Genomic DNA, 16,156 nt, shown 5'->3' with positions numbered 1-16,156 from the left:
GTACGTATTAAAATTTTCCTGCAACTAGTCTCTGAACTTACTAGTCTCTGAACTTTCAACTAGTCTTTGAACCTTCCAAAGTCTTTGTTGTATTGGTCATGATGAACATTCCACTAGTCTATCTGAAAACGCAAATTTCCTCCCAAATAATCTTATCGTATTTATTGTTTTGTATTTTAGCTTTAGGCCAAAACAACCTTTTCAACTTCTAGGTGATCAAAGGGGAAGAAAAATGGCATGGCTTGGGTATGCTTTGTCTTTCCCTAATAGGCCTGTGTGTATTCTTTGAATTGTCAAAAGCACGCACTTAGAACTTGAACCCTCTCCGATGACATTTCCGACACCAACTGTGTAATTAATTAATTAATCAAAAGCAAGAGAGCACAGAAGTCATAGAGAAAAATCAGCATGAAACCAAACTATTTGTACGTACATGAGTTTGAACTGACTCCTCTAAAGCTCATTGATTCACTGTAAGACCATTTTTATTCTAATTAAGTTCAGAGACGTCAAGAAAAGGAACAAACTTCAATCAATATATGGCTTGCTTACAACTTTTTCTTTGAGAATCATGACCTCCGATCATCCCCTTTGAGACTGTCAACGGCCAGTTAGGCCTTCCGGTAAGTACTCCTTCAATTCACGTACCAATAAGCCATTCCGACCATTCAATCTCCAACGTCGATTTCTCACTTACAAAAGCCATGCATGCCAAGCCAACAGTCTCTGAAAGAGTAGTCGATCACTTCCCAAGTTCAACAACTCCTGGTGAGCATCCGGGTGATCAATGACGTGGAGCCTAGCCCAGAAGTTGAGCCAACTCTAGCTCCTAAGGCATGTGATGAGGCCAATACCATTGCTTTTTTTTCCTTTAAAAAAAAAAAAAAAGAATAACTTTATATTGAGAATATGAGGCCCCGTTTAGGATTGTTTCGCTTATAAAAAAAAATCAGCTTTTGTTTAAAATTTTAGATTTTATTGTGTTTGGTAAATAAATAAAAAACAGTTTTAATTGAAAATTATAGGTTATTAATTGGCAGCAGATTTTAGAAGCAGCCTAGAGGTTGCTTTTAGAAGCTGTTGTGGATCAAAACACACTATGCAGTTGTTTTATGAACTGACAGCACTTTTTAAAATATTATTTACCAAACATAAAACTGTTTTAATTCACAGCTGATTATTCTCACAACACAGCAGCAGCAGTTTTTTCTAAAAGTCACAGCAATCTCAAACTAGCCCTGAATCCCATGTGAGAAAATATGGACTTACCAAATTGATATTCAATTTTTAGCATTAAGTTTTGATCAAATCTGATCCATGGGCAAATCTACCTAAAATATATCTAACCTCAAACATGCACTTGTTTCTTATTTTGTATAGTAAATGTTCTAAGGGCAACCGAAAACGTGGAACGAGTCAATCTTTATACATAAACAGTGTGTGTAAGATACACTAATGCACACTATATACTTGACTATATGCCCATTCTTAAGTTGAAGATGTATAAACAAAAGCAACAAACTACAACTCACAATTAATAGAGATGACTACAAAGCGCTATAGACAATGATTCTCTTTACTAATAAGAGCGGCCGCGGGAATGGTTGTGGCCGGCCAAGGGCTGGGCATCGGCTTCTATTTCAACTACAACCTCCTTTTTCGGGGTTAATCCTTGGGGTGTGGTCGTGGTGGTCGAGGCTTGGCCCTCGGCTTCTTTTACCTTTTCCGGACGAAGCAGGGTGAATCCAATTCCTCTTCTAGTAGTTGGAAAAATAGTGAATAATAAGCATGCGAAAATCCCAGCTCCTAATGGCAAATTGATAATGACTTGAGAAAGATTATCTCCTGCTTTGGGAAAGAAACAATCTTTCACGTTGAGGTTGGTTAAAGCATAGATCAAGAACAGAGTTAGTGACATAAAGGCGTGAAAATGATCTACAGGCATTCTCCTATACCCTTTCAAGCGACGCCTTCGTTGTTTAGTATCTTCTGACGTGGAGTTTAAGATATACATACCTTCACTAGTGGCAATACCATAATAGAATTTTCCATCGGTACTGTCTATGAAGCTATCAGTAAAAGAAGAGAAGAAGCATAAAAGGGCACAGATTACAATGATGGATATCGTAAGGCCCTTATTGGAAGGATGGCATGATCCGTTGTTAGAGAAGCTAGGGATGAGGGTCTGGAATGCGAGGACGGTGCCGGTAGGTAGGAGGTTGGCAAGATTGGCTGTGCTGGATATGGTCTTTGGAATGGGTGCTGGTGCGACCGTTTCGGGTTTTTCAGTAGACATGGGAACGAAGAGAGGAAAGATAAGGGTTTACTTACGTTGTATTGGTTGGGTAATGGAGCTGATCGAACCCTGCAATCACTCATTTATTGGGATTTATGTATAACATTAGGACTTCAACAAAAGCCTGCTAGTCTACTTGGGCATAATATATGACAATAATGTATATGCAGTTCGATCAATTAAGGCCGAAGATCAAGAAGGATAGAAAATGAGAGATGGAGGTGGATCGAGAGTCTGATAGAGATGGACGTACGTACAAAGAGAAAACTGAGGTTAGCTGGAGTGATAGAGAACAGAAGTATGCATTGCTAGGTCCAACGTAATTAAGATTCACTTCCCACTAGGCCTCTTTTTTTGGGGACTAAATCTTCAGTAGTCTTTCTCTTTTTTTTTTTTTTTGGCCATGAACGTACCTTCCACTACGGAATCCACCTCACAAATAATTTCTGTGGATAATTATCATTTTGTTTTGGGTTCACGCCCTCTTTTTTTGGGGACTAAATCTTCAGTAGTCTCTCTCTTTTTTTTTTTTTGGCCATGAACGTACCTTCCACTACGGAATCCACCTCACAAATAATTTCTGTGGATAATTATCATTTTGTTTTGGGTTCACGCCAATCAAGCCTTTCAAATTTGACGTGATCCTACGACGTAGGGTTGTATGGAATGGCTTGGCTATGCGTCGGTTACCTGGCACTGTCAAGTAGGAACTTATTAGACTTGGTTTAGGGGCATTATTGGTGGGACTCTTGCCCTCCTTGTGCATCAGCTGCCTTTGTTCACAATCTGCAAGGGTTACCGAATTTCCGTATTAGCTAATTTTGAAGTGCTTGATAGATTTCATGCAACGGTAGTTTCTGCTGCATGATTGCTCTATTCATTAGTTTGTAACTATTTTAGCTCAGTGCTCACTTTGAGTACTTTATTTCATTTTGTTTTCAGAGAGGTTTTGATTCTTGTCCCCCTCTCTCTTCTTGTGTTTTCTTTTCCTTTTTTAAATAAAATAAAATAGAGGGATGGGCGGTGGGTTCCCGGTTGCGATGGCCCCCTTTCTTTCGAGATTGTGGGTGGGTGCCAGTCACCCCAAATCAGCTGTCGCAGAGGAACTAATATCGCCTAATCCTCTATTTAATTTAAAAAAAAAAAAAAGTAGAAACTTATTAATATCAGTAAGGTCTTTGCGTCCCGGCCTTCTTCATTTCTACTGTAAACCCTTATTCATTTCTGATAAAATAATCTGGGGTTCACATCCAAAACCAATTGGCAAAGGATGGAGTGGCCCAAATCCTTATAAACCCATAGGCAATGTCCCATTTTTCCCATGTGAGATGTATATATTCTCAACACGCCTCCGCACGTGTGGCGAATTTTCAAGCCATACACGTGGACAACTTTTGGGTGACGTGGAGCCCGTGTGGCCGTTAGGCATGCACACGTGGGTAACCTGCTCTGATACCATGATAAAGTAATCTGGGGTTCACATCCAAAACCAATTGGCAATGGATGGAGTGGCCCAAACCCTTATAAACTCATAGGCAAGGTCCCATTTTTCCCATGTGGGATGTATATATTCTCAACAATTTCATGGCCAAAAAACTCTTGCGCACAAGTCAGAAAGTCCGTATCGTTTACATATTTTGTTTGAAAGGAGATGCTTGAACAACTAAACAATCCCGTGGAATCTAGCTTTTAAAGGCATGGGAGGCCAATGCCATTGCCACCGTTACTCTTTCCCAAACACTTGTTATATATGAATAATTCTTAGGTTCACCCCTTGGGTGAATGAACATATTCACCCTCTCTTGCGATTAAAGCATAATAACTTTATAATTTTCTAATCCGACCATTCATGTTGTATAACGTAATACAAAGATTAACTCTGTAAAAAACCAATCAAATTAAAGACCTTTTAGTTATTCATTTATATGAAATACATGCATGGACGGTTCATCATAATAGTAGTAAGTGTTATTAATTAGAACCATCCATTTGTTTGATTTAATTAGATAATTAAAAGATTTCTGATGCGATTGATTTTTTTACAGAGATTATCTTTAAAGGCTTATTTAAGATATGGACCGTTGGATTATAAATTTATTAAGTAAAAATATGTTATTCAACAATAGGGGTGAATATGCTCGTTCACCGTAGGGGTGAACCTAAGAATTGTACGTTATATATATATATATGAAATCCGGATTAAATGTCCAAATTTAGCCTAAGAACTTACTTTGTGTCCATTCACCTCATTTAAACGGAGAAAGACAATCTTAAACTCAGCTCATTTATCAAATTACAATGTGCCCCCCACCTTCACAGCAAACGACGTCGACTCATTCCGTCTCTCCTTCCGGAAACTGAGCCTCCTAATGCTTCTCAGCCGGAGAGGGAGCTGACGATAGCCGCTACGACGGGACCTCTTGCACCCGTGCAGTCACCGCCAGAGAGGACAGCCTCCTAATGCTTCTCTCTTCTCTCCCCGATTCAAATCTTAGACCCACAGCGTCATCAAAATCTCAGACCCTCTTGTGGAGGAACTGCCTGTAATCGACGGCCACCATGGCTCGGGTTTCGAAGGTTTCGGTGAGAAAGTTGATGGGCTGAGTTCCGAGCTCCCATGGCTCGGTGCTGTAAATGTCGAGTTTCGATCTATTTCGTGTTGTGAATTTCTGATTGTAGTTTCGAATCAAGGTTTTAGTGATTTGCTTATTGTTTTCACTTGTGGAATTATGAACGGAATTATCAATTTGGATTGGGTTTTAATTGCGGGGTTATGCTGGTATGAGTTTGTGATTAGTGTTTGTGGTGATTGTTTCTACGCTTGCAATGGTGTTGATTGTTTCAGAAGAAAAGGAAGCTTGGGTTATTATCAAATCAGTGTTGTCCCAGAACGTAATATAGTGCATGCTAACTATGATTACATTTACTATCAATAATCTCCAGTAATCAAACTATTCCTACTGCCTTACATAATTGGACAAGATTACGGTATACCGATGATGACTATGTGCTTCACAAAATTTCTCGACCGTGATACATATACTAGTCAAGATGTGCTGGAGATCAAATTATTCTGGAACCAGCTAGATGCATTATGCAGGGTTGCAGGTGTTAAAGGGAATATATTTTTCCCAGATTGAAATTTTTGTCAGCCACAAAAGGCTCTTGAGTAGCTTAATGGTGAATCGATCATGATCTGGTATTCCTGGTATTCCTGGTGGCAAACTAATTGCTTCTGATCTTGCAAGCTTCAGACCTTGTTATCATATATTTGGGTTTCAAGGTCCAATCATTTGGGGCTCTTATTGCGGTTTTATTCTATGACAATCATTGTTTTTTTTTATGAAAAGGACAAATCATTGTTTAGTATAACTCAATTTCCATTAAGCTTATAATGAAGGGCATGTGTTGGGTTACAATCTTTGCCTTCTTTATTTTACTAGTGCTTTCATGTATTAAGCTCAAGAAAAAGCAAATTTTGAGTGCTTTCAGTTTCTGTGCTGTCATCAGAGCTGGTTCTGAGATTTTGATGCCTCAGGCAAGAAAAAATTTCGGTACCCAACAGCCCAAAAATAGACATATAATGTTTATTTAAAATGTCAAACTCTATTTTTTTTTTTAGAGATTTAAAACCCAGTTAAGCTGGGTGGCTAATTTTCACATCGATTTTATTAGATAAAAAACATGAATTATGCATCAATTTCGGGTGCAATGCGGCGATTGTGAATTATGCACCAACAGATCTACTCTAAATTTAAAAGGAAAATTTGTTTGATTTCAGGGTTTTGGAGAGAGTGGGAGACTCTTAAAATTTGTTTGCTATAATTGTGTTTATAGTTCTCGAAAACAATAGAAGAGAATACATAAAAATGCTATATTGTGTCTGGAACACTACTAGAATTATGTTAATAGACATCACAACATTTAAATCGGTCAGACTTGCACACGATGTAAAAAAGTAAGCTAACATCGCTTTCGAAAAATACCCATTTAAATGTGTATCATTAACATCAGTTCTTAAAATGACCGATGTTAAAATTTTTGTTTCAAAATTTGCGGGAACCAAATTTTGGTGGAAGCGCTAAGTGTTTAAGTGAATTTTGGGAAGCGGGTTCGAAAACTTAAAATTTTAACACTTAGAAAAAAAAAAAACAGCCAACCCCAAAACAGAAACAGATCATCTACAAACCCTAACTCGTGCTCTGTCTCGACTCTAGCTCGACCTCCATTCTGAACCATCCTAGAGCTCCTCCTCCTCACTCGAAGTCGCCGCCATTGTTACCGTCCTCAGCTTATTCGTCATCGACTTGGTCCAGTCATAAGCTCACGGCCCTCCCACTAGGAAGGCGACGCCGCTGCTGCCCTCCCCTAGCCAAACCCAAAATCGTTGGCGCCGACTCCTCATTGTACTTCGAGGAGGACGAGGACATCATCCAAGCAGTTCTAAACGGCGACGTTCAGTCTTAGTGAGACCTGCCACTTGGTAGCTCATTGTCTTCTTGTTGTTGTTGTTCCTGAAATTAAATAAACTTTAGTAAAAAATAGCCAAGAAGAGAAGAATGAATGACCAAAAATAGCTAACTACGTACAATAGTTGGTAAAATTTTGAAACCAGTAGAGACCATATTATGTTTGTTTTCATTTCTCACAATTTGACGTCAATATGTTTAGAATGCTGGCGTGCAAATTCTAACTATCTGGATTGGCTATGGTACCTACAAAATTCTAGCTATCATAGTTCAATATAGATTCTTCAAAGTTCATGCATATTTTTTGGTTAGGTATCAGTGCTCTAGAGCACTACATAATATCTCCTAACTTGGGTTAGTTTTGGCACATGATACACATGCATGTTTGTAACACTTTAATTATTCAAAATTTTGTTGCCCAATGTCTACCATGCTCTCAAGTCTATGAAACTACAGGACAAGAGAATTGAAGTGGAAACAAAGAAATCCAACAACCAGATGGTTAGATAGCACACTAGCTAGCACCAACCTTTCAAGCCATACCAAGTTAACCAAAAAAACTACAATTATAGAGGAGTAACTATTAATGTATAAATGACAAAAACTGAGCTCCTCCGAAAGAAGAAACAGAGCTACCAATAAGGTGCGGAAAAGAATAGATGTAATAACTGTAGAATGATAATTCTCAGAGTTGAAAATTTCAATAATTTACCTTGTGCATTTGCAAGTCTTTTGGTCTATGTAATTCCTTGATGGGACTCCCTTCCTTGGTTCTTCCATAATCGAGATAATCCTCTACCTGTAATTGAATGCTAGAAAATACGATGCATAACGCAAATAGGATAAGTATGATACAATGGTCAGTGATTTTAGGGTTTACATTGGAGGAGAAGGTTTTCTCCAAGTTGATGACTACTGTTGTTCATAGAGGTAAGAAAAGAGCTTCCCCCCCCCCTTTGTGTCTTTATTGGTAATTTGATATGAGTTGACAAAGTCAACTATTACTCGGAAAAAGAGAGATCAAAATAACAATTTTTGGAGGTATAAAAAGAACCTCCCATATTAGGTATTAGGGAAGAAAATGAGTAATCTTATAAATAAGAGTGCAAGTTTATAATTTATTGAGGTAAGTGGGGTCATTAGTGTATCTCTAATTAGAATAAAGGAACATTTTTCCTAAATTAAATTGTAATAAAATGCAGGGCCGGCTCTCAACAGGTGCAATGAGAGCGACTGCACATGGCCTCAAATTGAGAGGGCCCCATTTGTTTTCTTCTAAAAGCTTTAGGTTTGTATAACTAAATATTACAAACTAAAAGTAATATTATTTAGGGCCCTAGAGGACAAATTCTTATCCTCTCCTCTTTTTCTGCGTTCACTCTCTGTCTCTCTCCAGACTGAGAGGGCCCAAATTTTTTTTAAAGGCCTTATATTTATAGGGTAAAGCTATGGTATGTTAACATTTCTCATACATCAACTATTTTTACCACTTTAAGGACTCATGTTACCACTTTGAGGACTAATATTACTATTTTGAAGACTCATATGGTAAACTAAGAAAATTTACCACTTTAAGGACTCATGTTACCACTTTGAGGACTAATATTACTATTTTGAGGACTCATGTGGTAACTAAGAAAATTTACCACTTTAAGGACTCATGTTACCACTTTGAGGACTAATATTACTATTTTGAGGACTCATTTTACAACTTTTAAGGCAATTGTATGCATGTCATACGTTAACACATTGTAGAATTTTCCATATTTATATAATAACATATTAAAACTAAAAGTAATATGAAATAGGGCCCTAGGCCTCTCTCCTTTATTTTTTCTGTGTTCAAGTCTTCATTCTTCAATGAGAAATTTATAAGCTCATCAGTAATCCCACTTCAACACTTTGCTGGAAGAATGTGTTATTTTGAGGGTTTTATGTGAGATCTTTTTGTAATTTTTTCTTTTGCTGTAGACTTTTCATTTGTCTTTATTTGGCCTCTTTTGCAGCTCATCTTATTGAGGTATCATTGATCACACATTGTTGGTTATTTGATTTGATTTTATTAAATTAGATATTATCAGTTAGTTCAAGTATAAATTTTAGTTATGAATTTGATGAGATTTCGATGATTTTGTCTTCCTAATATTTTTATATAAGACTGCAACGTAGAGGGCTGCATTTAAACTTTCACACAGGACCTCTGAAAAGTTTAAGACGGCTCTGATAAAATGGTTAAGCATATAAGCATAAAAGGTCATCATTACCATGCATAATCTTGATTTCTTTCAGGCCCAATAAGCCAATAAACCATTCTGACCATTCAATCTCCAACGCACATTTTTTCACCACAAATCACTAGCATGCAAAAGTCATGCCAAGCCATCAGACTGAAAGGGTACTCGAGAACTTACCAAGTTCAACAACCTGATCATGTGTTTGAGTTCAGTGAAGGTACGGTGATTGGGGGGGGGGGGGGGGGGGGCTGCCTGCATATTAGCCAATTTTGGATTGATACATTGCTTCTTTTGCTCTTATTGTAAGAAGACAATTTACGTCATCGTATAACAAAAAGATAGATAGAATAATTATAGGCTGCAATTGATGAATTTACAAATTTATTGTTGCAGTAAGAAGTCTATTTACCTAATCGTCCTAATCGTTCACAAACCTTATGATGTAGAGCGAATGTCGATAAGGATTGAAGAACAGCTCGATCGTGCAAAAGGAGGAAAATCCGGTTTGCTGCAACTTTGGCATTCGGTGTCCGAATCGCGATTGCTATAGCTTTCCGGAAAGGGAACAACGCCAAGAGCAAAACTCATTGCTCTGCTATGATGTGTGGTCTTTTTCGGGCTTTCGGGGTCGTTTAGGGCCTCAAAACTGCAATTTACTATTTTTCAGAATTTTCGGTTTCCTAGTTTGTTTTGGATTGGTTTTGTTTTTACCCGTGGGATTTAGGGTTTCATTGTTAGTCGCCCTAGGGTTTCTTTTCTCATATATAACCAATCTTAAATGGCTGCAGAACCTATCTTTTATCATATTATCAATCAAATTGAGAGTTTTCTCATTTATCTCTGGTGGACTCCAGAATCCTTGTTTTAGGTTTATTGCTTGTAAACCTAGGGTTACTTTCCAACTGCGTCACCTTAGCATGCAATTGACGATTTTCAGTTTGAACTTTATTATAAGTTGCTTACAATTGAGTAAGTGACTCAATCTGTCTTGAACCTGAGGGGTGAGTTATTATATGTAATTTTACGTACTCTATTAAGAAATAGAACTTTATGCTAAATATATATATATATTTCAATTAGGATTTAGAACAGATTTATAAAACAAACAAAAAAATTCAGAACATGATCCAATAGTGAAAAGAAAAAATTGTATCATAATTCAACTATGAAACATAATATTTGATTATGTTCTAATAACATAAAGCACTATGGGGTAGAGGTTGTGATGGAGGCCCTGGCCACAGCCTTGGCTCCTCCTACGACCTCACCTCTTGTTCCAAGTCCGTGGTGGTCGAGGTCTGGTTCTCACTTTTTTTTCCCTTATTTGGCCGGGGCTGCGTGTATCCTATACCTCTTCGAGTAGTTGGAAAAATTGTGAATAATAAGGATGCAAAAACCCCAGTTTCCTAGTGGCAAATTGATAATGATTTGCTTGAGATCATCTCCCGCGTCCGGAAAGAAACAATTTTTCACGTTGAGGTCGGTAAGAGCAAAGATCAAGAACACAGTTAGTGACAAAAAAGCGTGAAAATAATCTACAGGCTTTATTTTATACTTGCTCAAGCGCTTTTTTTCGTCAATCGTAAGCTCCTTTGCTCTAGGATTTAAGATGTATATGCCTTCACGAGTGATGATACCATAGTAGAATTTTCCATCGGTACTGTCTATGAAGCTATTAGTAAAGGAGCAGAAGCGCGCAGCAGATAATGGCACAGATTATAATGATGGATATTGATGAAAGGCCCTTATTGGCAGGATGGCATGCTCCATTGTTAGAGAAACTAGGAATGTGGGTCTCAAATGCCAGGACGGTGCCGGTAGGTAGGAGGTTAGCAAGATTAGCTGCACTGGCTATGGTCTTTTGAGTAGGTGTTACGTGATCTTCGTTTTTTGTTTGGTTAGTCATGGGAAAGAAGAAGCTAGCTAGAGAGATTAGAAATGCGTTCTACGTATTAGTTGGGTGCTGAAATTGAAACTATATATGCAATATCTGTGATTTATATAGGCATTTTCATGTATTGTATCGCGACTCCAAAGTTCAAACAATTAAGGGTTCTACGTACTTAGGCGGCTTAATGACATGTGGAGGAGAGTAATCCATGTGGTAGTTTTACGTACTACATCATGAGGACACATGTTTTCTACTATTCCTTTGTACGTTATATGGAGTTCAATCAATTAGGGCCGAAGATCAAGAAGTTTAGAAAATGAGAGATGAAGGATCGAGAGAGTCTGATAGAGATGGACGAAGAGAAAACTGAGCTTAGCTGGAGTGATAGAGTTTGCATCGGTAGGTCCAACAAAATTAAGATTTGCCTGCCTGTTTTTTTTGGGACAGAATCTTCAGTAGTCTCTCTCTTTTCTTTTTCTTGTTTTAGCCATGAACGTACCTTCCAATATTATATCTAAACGGAATCCTCCTCACAAATAATTTTCGTGGATTATTATCATTTTGTTTTGGGTTCAGGCCAATCAAGACTTTCAAATTTGACGTGATCATATTCATATGACGTAGGGTTGTATGGAATGGCTTGGCTATGCTTCTGTTACCTGGCACTGTCAAGTAGGAACTTAATACTAATGGCCCTTGAGTCCCCTTCTTCTGTCAAGTAGGAACTTAATACTAATGGCCCTTGAGTCCCCTTCTTCATTTCTACTGTAAATGAACCATTCTTCATCTCGGGGTTGTCTAGAGTACTTGGATGTTTATTATACACTCATTTACATCTAATTGAACAAAAATTACAATTTAGTTGAACCAAATTTACAACATTAATAACAAAGTTATCACATTTGTTTTACACATTTACATATAATTGAACCAAGTTACTACATTGACAACAATTTGTTCATAAACTTGTAAAAATATCGTAGGTGGAGTAATTACCTGTAATAGAACTAAAATTACCCAAAAAATAACTCTATTTACTACAATGACAACAAAATTGTTGTCAGATCTGTAAATGAGTGTATCATATACATACAGGTATCGTAGAATTTCCCCTTCATCTCATGGCCAAAAAAAAAAAAGAGATCATACTATATGTCTAGAGAAAAGGAATGATCTAAGGCTTGCTCAACAACCTCTTCTTTGAGAATCATGACCTCGATCTTTATCCCCTCCCTGAAACTTGCCAAACCAATCAGGCGGTCAGGCCGGTGTATCCCTTTCCTATACGAGCTAGGCACTATGATTACCCTTCAATCCCAAACTCCATTAATTTCTCTCCAAAAATCTCAACCACTTAATTTTCCGTGCCAAGAAAATCACTGGATCAACCGGTCAGACTTTGAAACTGAAAATTCTTGTATACACGGCAATACAAGTCCACATACAACAAACATGCAAATCTCAGCCGTCCATATGTGGAGTCAGTTATTTATTATTCAAAATCATCTTATCTCAGCAGTATGTGAAGTTACACGTACCCAAGTGCAAAAACTCCTGCACATAACACAAATCAGAAAGTTCATATCGTTTACACATTTGTTTGAAAGGAGATGCTGAATAAAATCCTAACAAGTAGTTTCTGTCTTTGGGGTTACTTCCATGTCATCTGTAATTGCTAAAACTAACCACTACGAAAAAAATGCAGCGGATCGAAAAACATGAACATATTAGAGTGCTACTTCAAGTCTAGCACTTCATTACAAGTATTACTATTGAGGCAAATCATTCTTTCAATTATCTTTTTGTCAAAGTCAGTTTTTAGAACTACAGACTGATTGAGGTAAACAACATACCCTAAGGGTGTACATGAGGATGACAAGTCAAGAATTGGATAAGACCACTTGAAATGAAGTTAACAGTAATTGTGAGCAATAGTTGAATACATTCAATCTCCAAAAGAAATGTAACAAAATCAAACGAACTTTTACCACATGTTTTTACAAAATATATTAAATTAAACTTATATAAGTGAATAATCAGGACATTAGGAGAGAACGTGTCATTAAAATCAAGAAGGAACCGAACTTACCAAGCTATTCAAAATTGTCTAACCAAGGGAGGAAAACAAGAATGAGTGCATACTGGCCATCATTTGCAGTTGAAAAGTGAGCAGACTCATCAAATGCACCATTAGCAATCAAAACAACAACTCCACCATAGGTATGTGCATTACTTTTATTCTCTGAAGTTTACATCGTGCATTACAAAGAAGCAAGCAGATCTTTCACTACCAAAAAAAAAAAAAAAAAAAACTCTCCAACAGCTACAGATCTCTCTCCCTCAGATTTACTTAAATTTCTATCCTTCTCTTCATCTCGTCGACAACTAACCGATTATGCGGAGAATCTCTCATCACCGCCTTGACGATTGTGGCTTCTCTCAGGTCATCTTCCTCTCTTTCTATCTCTGCGACTCGAGTCATTATTGGGCTAAGGTTGTGAAGTTGCATTTACAATAGACAGCTTTAGATAATTAATTTCTGTGACTTCTGGGTAAGTGGGTATTAAGGCTTTGTAGTCGATCAATTTCAGTTTGCTTGATAAATTTATATCGTTAGGTTATTCGGGTATTAGACTCCGTATCCAAATTTCCAGGTAAAGTGGAGGATACGATACACTAGGGAGCTTTGGATAACAGTGATACTTGAACCCTCAGGCCAATTCTGATGCACCTGAAGGAGATGAGCCTTTGGCTTTGGACATGGGGAAGGGTCAAGTATGATTCAATGGGGAGAGCATTGGAAGATACTGGACTATTCATGCTAATGGTAATTGGTGATGCTTTAGCTAATCCACTTGGACATGGGAATCATTACAAACTGAGAATCTATTAGCATGCAATCCACCAGTTCAATACAATATTGTAAGGTTGTTCTTCATGAATATTTGGGTTCAAGTTTCATTGGGATTGTCCTGATTTAGTGCTAGCATATATGAACATATATAATCTCTTGATTTCTTTTATAAGCACATACTTGTTTGATTTCATAATCTCTTGGTGCTGTATGTTCAAGAAGGGGTTTTGATTCCGAGGCCGAAGACTGAGCTCATTGTTGGTTTGGTGGGTGATGTGGTGAAGGATGAGGAGGGTTTAAGAGAGGGTTTGTGGGCAGATTTGGGGACTGGGAGTGGGGCTATTGCTATTGGGAGGCTTTTGGGGACTGGTGGCAGAGTCATTGCAACTGATTTGAGTGCCACTGCGATTTCGGTTGCGGGTTTTAATGTGGAGAGGTATGGTTTACAGGTTAGTGTTTGGCATTGTGCTTGTAGCTTAGAAGTGACATTAAAGTAGTTGTGTAGACATGCTATGTTGTGTTTTGAAGTTATATTGAGGTAGATAGAGAATGCTAGAGTTATTAGCTTTGTAATGGATTGGATTAGTTTTGGGGAATGAGAATGTCTACTAATACAAGTTGCTAAATGAAAATGCAAGAAAAAGAGTAGAGCTTTATCACCTTGGTATTCACTATTTGACAATTGTTGGATTAAGTTGGGGAAGAATTTGACTCCGTAACATTGATGGTTTTGGTAATTTAAATGTGGGTTTTGATATAATACTTGCAGAGAGTAAGATAGAGCGTTTGATAAAATATGACGAGAGTAGTGCCCGAGAGTCTTCAAAAGCATGAAAGTACCTGAATTTGGACATTATTGAGAATGTATTGTTTTGTTGTTGTGTTCTTATATACCGATTTAATTTGTCTTCTTTTCGGTGAGATTATGCCTTTAATTTGTCTTCTTTTCGGTGAGATTATGCAAGCGGTGGGAGGAGCACTGACTAGTTGTTACTCCTGCATTCTGAACAGTTTATATTATTTCAAAATTGGAGAGAAGCTATAGGAGGTGGTCGTTGATTCAGACAAGATGGGATTGTGGCTGTGGGTTTAGACAAGAAGATGGAGAAAAAGAAGTTTTCCAGTCACCTATTCAGTTTGAGGAGTTAGACTCACCCTATCAAAGACGCAACCAACAGCTACCAAAGCTTTGACGTCGCCAAAAGTCATTTGCGACGGTAAATTAACTTTTAGCGACGGCATCTTTCCTTGGCCAATGCAATTATTTTTTGTAGTGTTTTCAGTTTGAATGACAATAAGCTGTGTGCATTACAAAGAAGCAAGCAGTGATCATATCAATGACAAAGAAGTAGAGTTAAATTAACGTGCTTTTAGCAAAGTATCAAGCAGTGATATTGTAAAAGCAGATCTGTTTGCTTCTTTGTAAAAGATGGCTTTTCCCAAAATGTTCTGCACAAATGTTAGTAGTGGAGATATTCTCAAAAAGATATAGTAATGCTGATATTATTACCAAATCAACCAAACTTGCAAAATCAATAAAATTGTTCTGTTATGTTATCAACTCGATCATTCCAAAAAAGGTACAAGCGTATAATTAGAACCGTTAGATCACACATCTTAGAGCAAGTTCACCCGTAGTCAAGAAAAGTCAAAGTCGAGAAGTCAAGAATTCGACCAGTCAAGATATTGTTCACTGCCACTGGACATGGGTTTACACCCGTTGTTTTTCTTGACCGGTCAAGACTGTTCATCTTTCACTGTTCATCAATTTTTACTATTCATTTTCCACTGTTTATTTAGTGTTTTAACTGCTCATTTTTACAATTTTTTTGTTACCGTTTCTAACCGTTAAAAAAAAAAAAAAGGTTATTTCAAGTCCACCGTCAGATCCTCAAATGAAATTGAAACCAACGGCCCAGATTAAAGGACCTTTGGATTCAAAAATCTGTTTCACCCAACGGCTCCTGTGCACGTGTCATCATGGCGGGCCGCTCTTTGTCTCTACACGACAAAAACGTGTCTTCATGTGCTGCGGCGTCCATCTGCTTGGTCCGTCTGTTTCACGCGCTCGTCCATCGCGTCAGGTCTGGGCGTCTGTCACCCCATGTGCTTCATCGGGCCGAGCTGGCAGAGAAGATGCCTGGGTAAGATATTAGTCACGGGCTTGCCCGTTTCTTTGGCCTTGGTCAAGAAAATGCAAGACTTGCCTGGTCAAAGATGGGCCGATGGAAGCAAAAAAAAGAGCTAGCCCAGTCAACACATCATCATTCCCTCATTTTGCCCGGGCAAAGTGATACCGCTGGACTTGCTCTTATGGGAGATAATGTTTTATCTCCAAATAATAATAATACTAATAATAATAAATAACTTGAATTAGTTTTTGTTTTACATAATCAGAATCTCGCTAACTTA

At 37.8% G+C, this 16,156-nt stretch overlaps 2 protein-coding genes and 1 long non-coding RNA gene across 14 annotated transcripts; 1 reads left to right on the top strand and 2 right to left on the bottom strand.

The window, feature by feature from the left end:
• Positions 1–390: 390 nt before the first annotated feature.
• LOC133719895 (uncharacterized) lies at positions 391–2,629 on the bottom strand. The gene is made up of 2 exons (XR_009851531.1): positions 2,332–2,629; positions 391–869 (listed from the first exon to the last, which is right to left on the bottom strand). It is a non-coding gene; the product is annotated as an uncharacterized LOC133719895 (long non-coding RNA).
• LOC133719894 (protein DMP10-like) lies at positions 1,405–2,417 on the bottom strand. Its single transcript, XM_062146086.1, has one exon. It carries the CDS (start codon positions 2,294–2,296, stop codon positions 1,580–1,582), a length of 717 nt encoding a protein of 238 aa, XP_062002070.1. The 5' UTR covers positions 2,297–2,417; the 3' UTR covers positions 1,405–1,579.
• Positions 2,630–12,968: 10,339 nt separating the features above from the next.
• Positions 12,969–15,233, top strand: LOC133721482 (uncharacterized). 12 transcript variants are annotated; one of them, XM_062148111.1, is made up of 4 exons: positions 12,969–13,110; positions 13,545–13,812; positions 13,967–14,193; positions 14,756–15,233. In XM_062148111.1, the coding sequence occupies exons 2-4, from the start codon at positions 13,785–13,787 to the stop codon at positions 14,801–14,803; spliced, it is 303 nt and encodes a 100-aa protein (XP_062004095.1). In that variant the 5' UTR covers positions 12,969–13,110; positions 13,545–13,784; the 3' UTR covers positions 14,804–15,233. The 12 variants fall into 12 exon arrangements, 6 of the variants coding, with proteins under 6 accessions (XP_062004095.1, XP_062004092.1, XP_062004096.1 ...); XM_062148108.1 differs by having other exon boundaries at positions 12,970–13,110; positions 13,334–13,812; XR_009852211.1 differs by adding an exon at positions 13,334–13,442 and having other exon boundaries at positions 12,973–13,110; positions 13,545–14,193.
• The last annotated feature ends 923 nt before the right edge of the window (positions 15,234–16,156 follow it).

Source organism: Rosa rugosa, chromosome 7 (assembly GCF_958449725.1).
Source record: "Rosa rugosa chromosome 7, drRosRugo1.1, whole genome shotgun sequence".
NCBI classification, from domain to species: domain Eukaryota; kingdom Viridiplantae; phylum Streptophyta; class Magnoliopsida; order Rosales; family Rosaceae; genus Rosa; species Rosa rugosa.
The sequence above is the reverse complement of the archived record's forward strand: the minus strand, read 5'-3'. Positions and strand labels throughout refer to the sequence as shown.

What these genes read in the sequence shown, in the direction of transcription:
- LOC133719894 (XM_062146086.1), bottom strand. Translation starts at nt 2,296, where the DNA reads ATGTCTACTGAAAAACCCGAAACGGTCGCACCAGCACCCATTCCAAAG.
- LOC133721482 (XM_062148111.1), top strand. Translation starts at nt 13,785, where the DNA reads ATGCAATCCACCAGTTCAATACAATATT. An exon ending in CACCAGTTCAATACAATATT is followed by an intron (nt 13,813 to 13,966) that starts GTAAGGTTGTTC and finishes ATGTTCAAGAAG; the next exon opens with GGGTTTTGATTCCGAGGCCG. An exon ending in TGGAGAGGTATGGTTTACAG is followed by an intron (nt 14,194 to 14,755) that starts GTTAGTGTTTGG and finishes CATTCTGAACAG; the next exon opens with TTTATATTATTTCAAAATTG.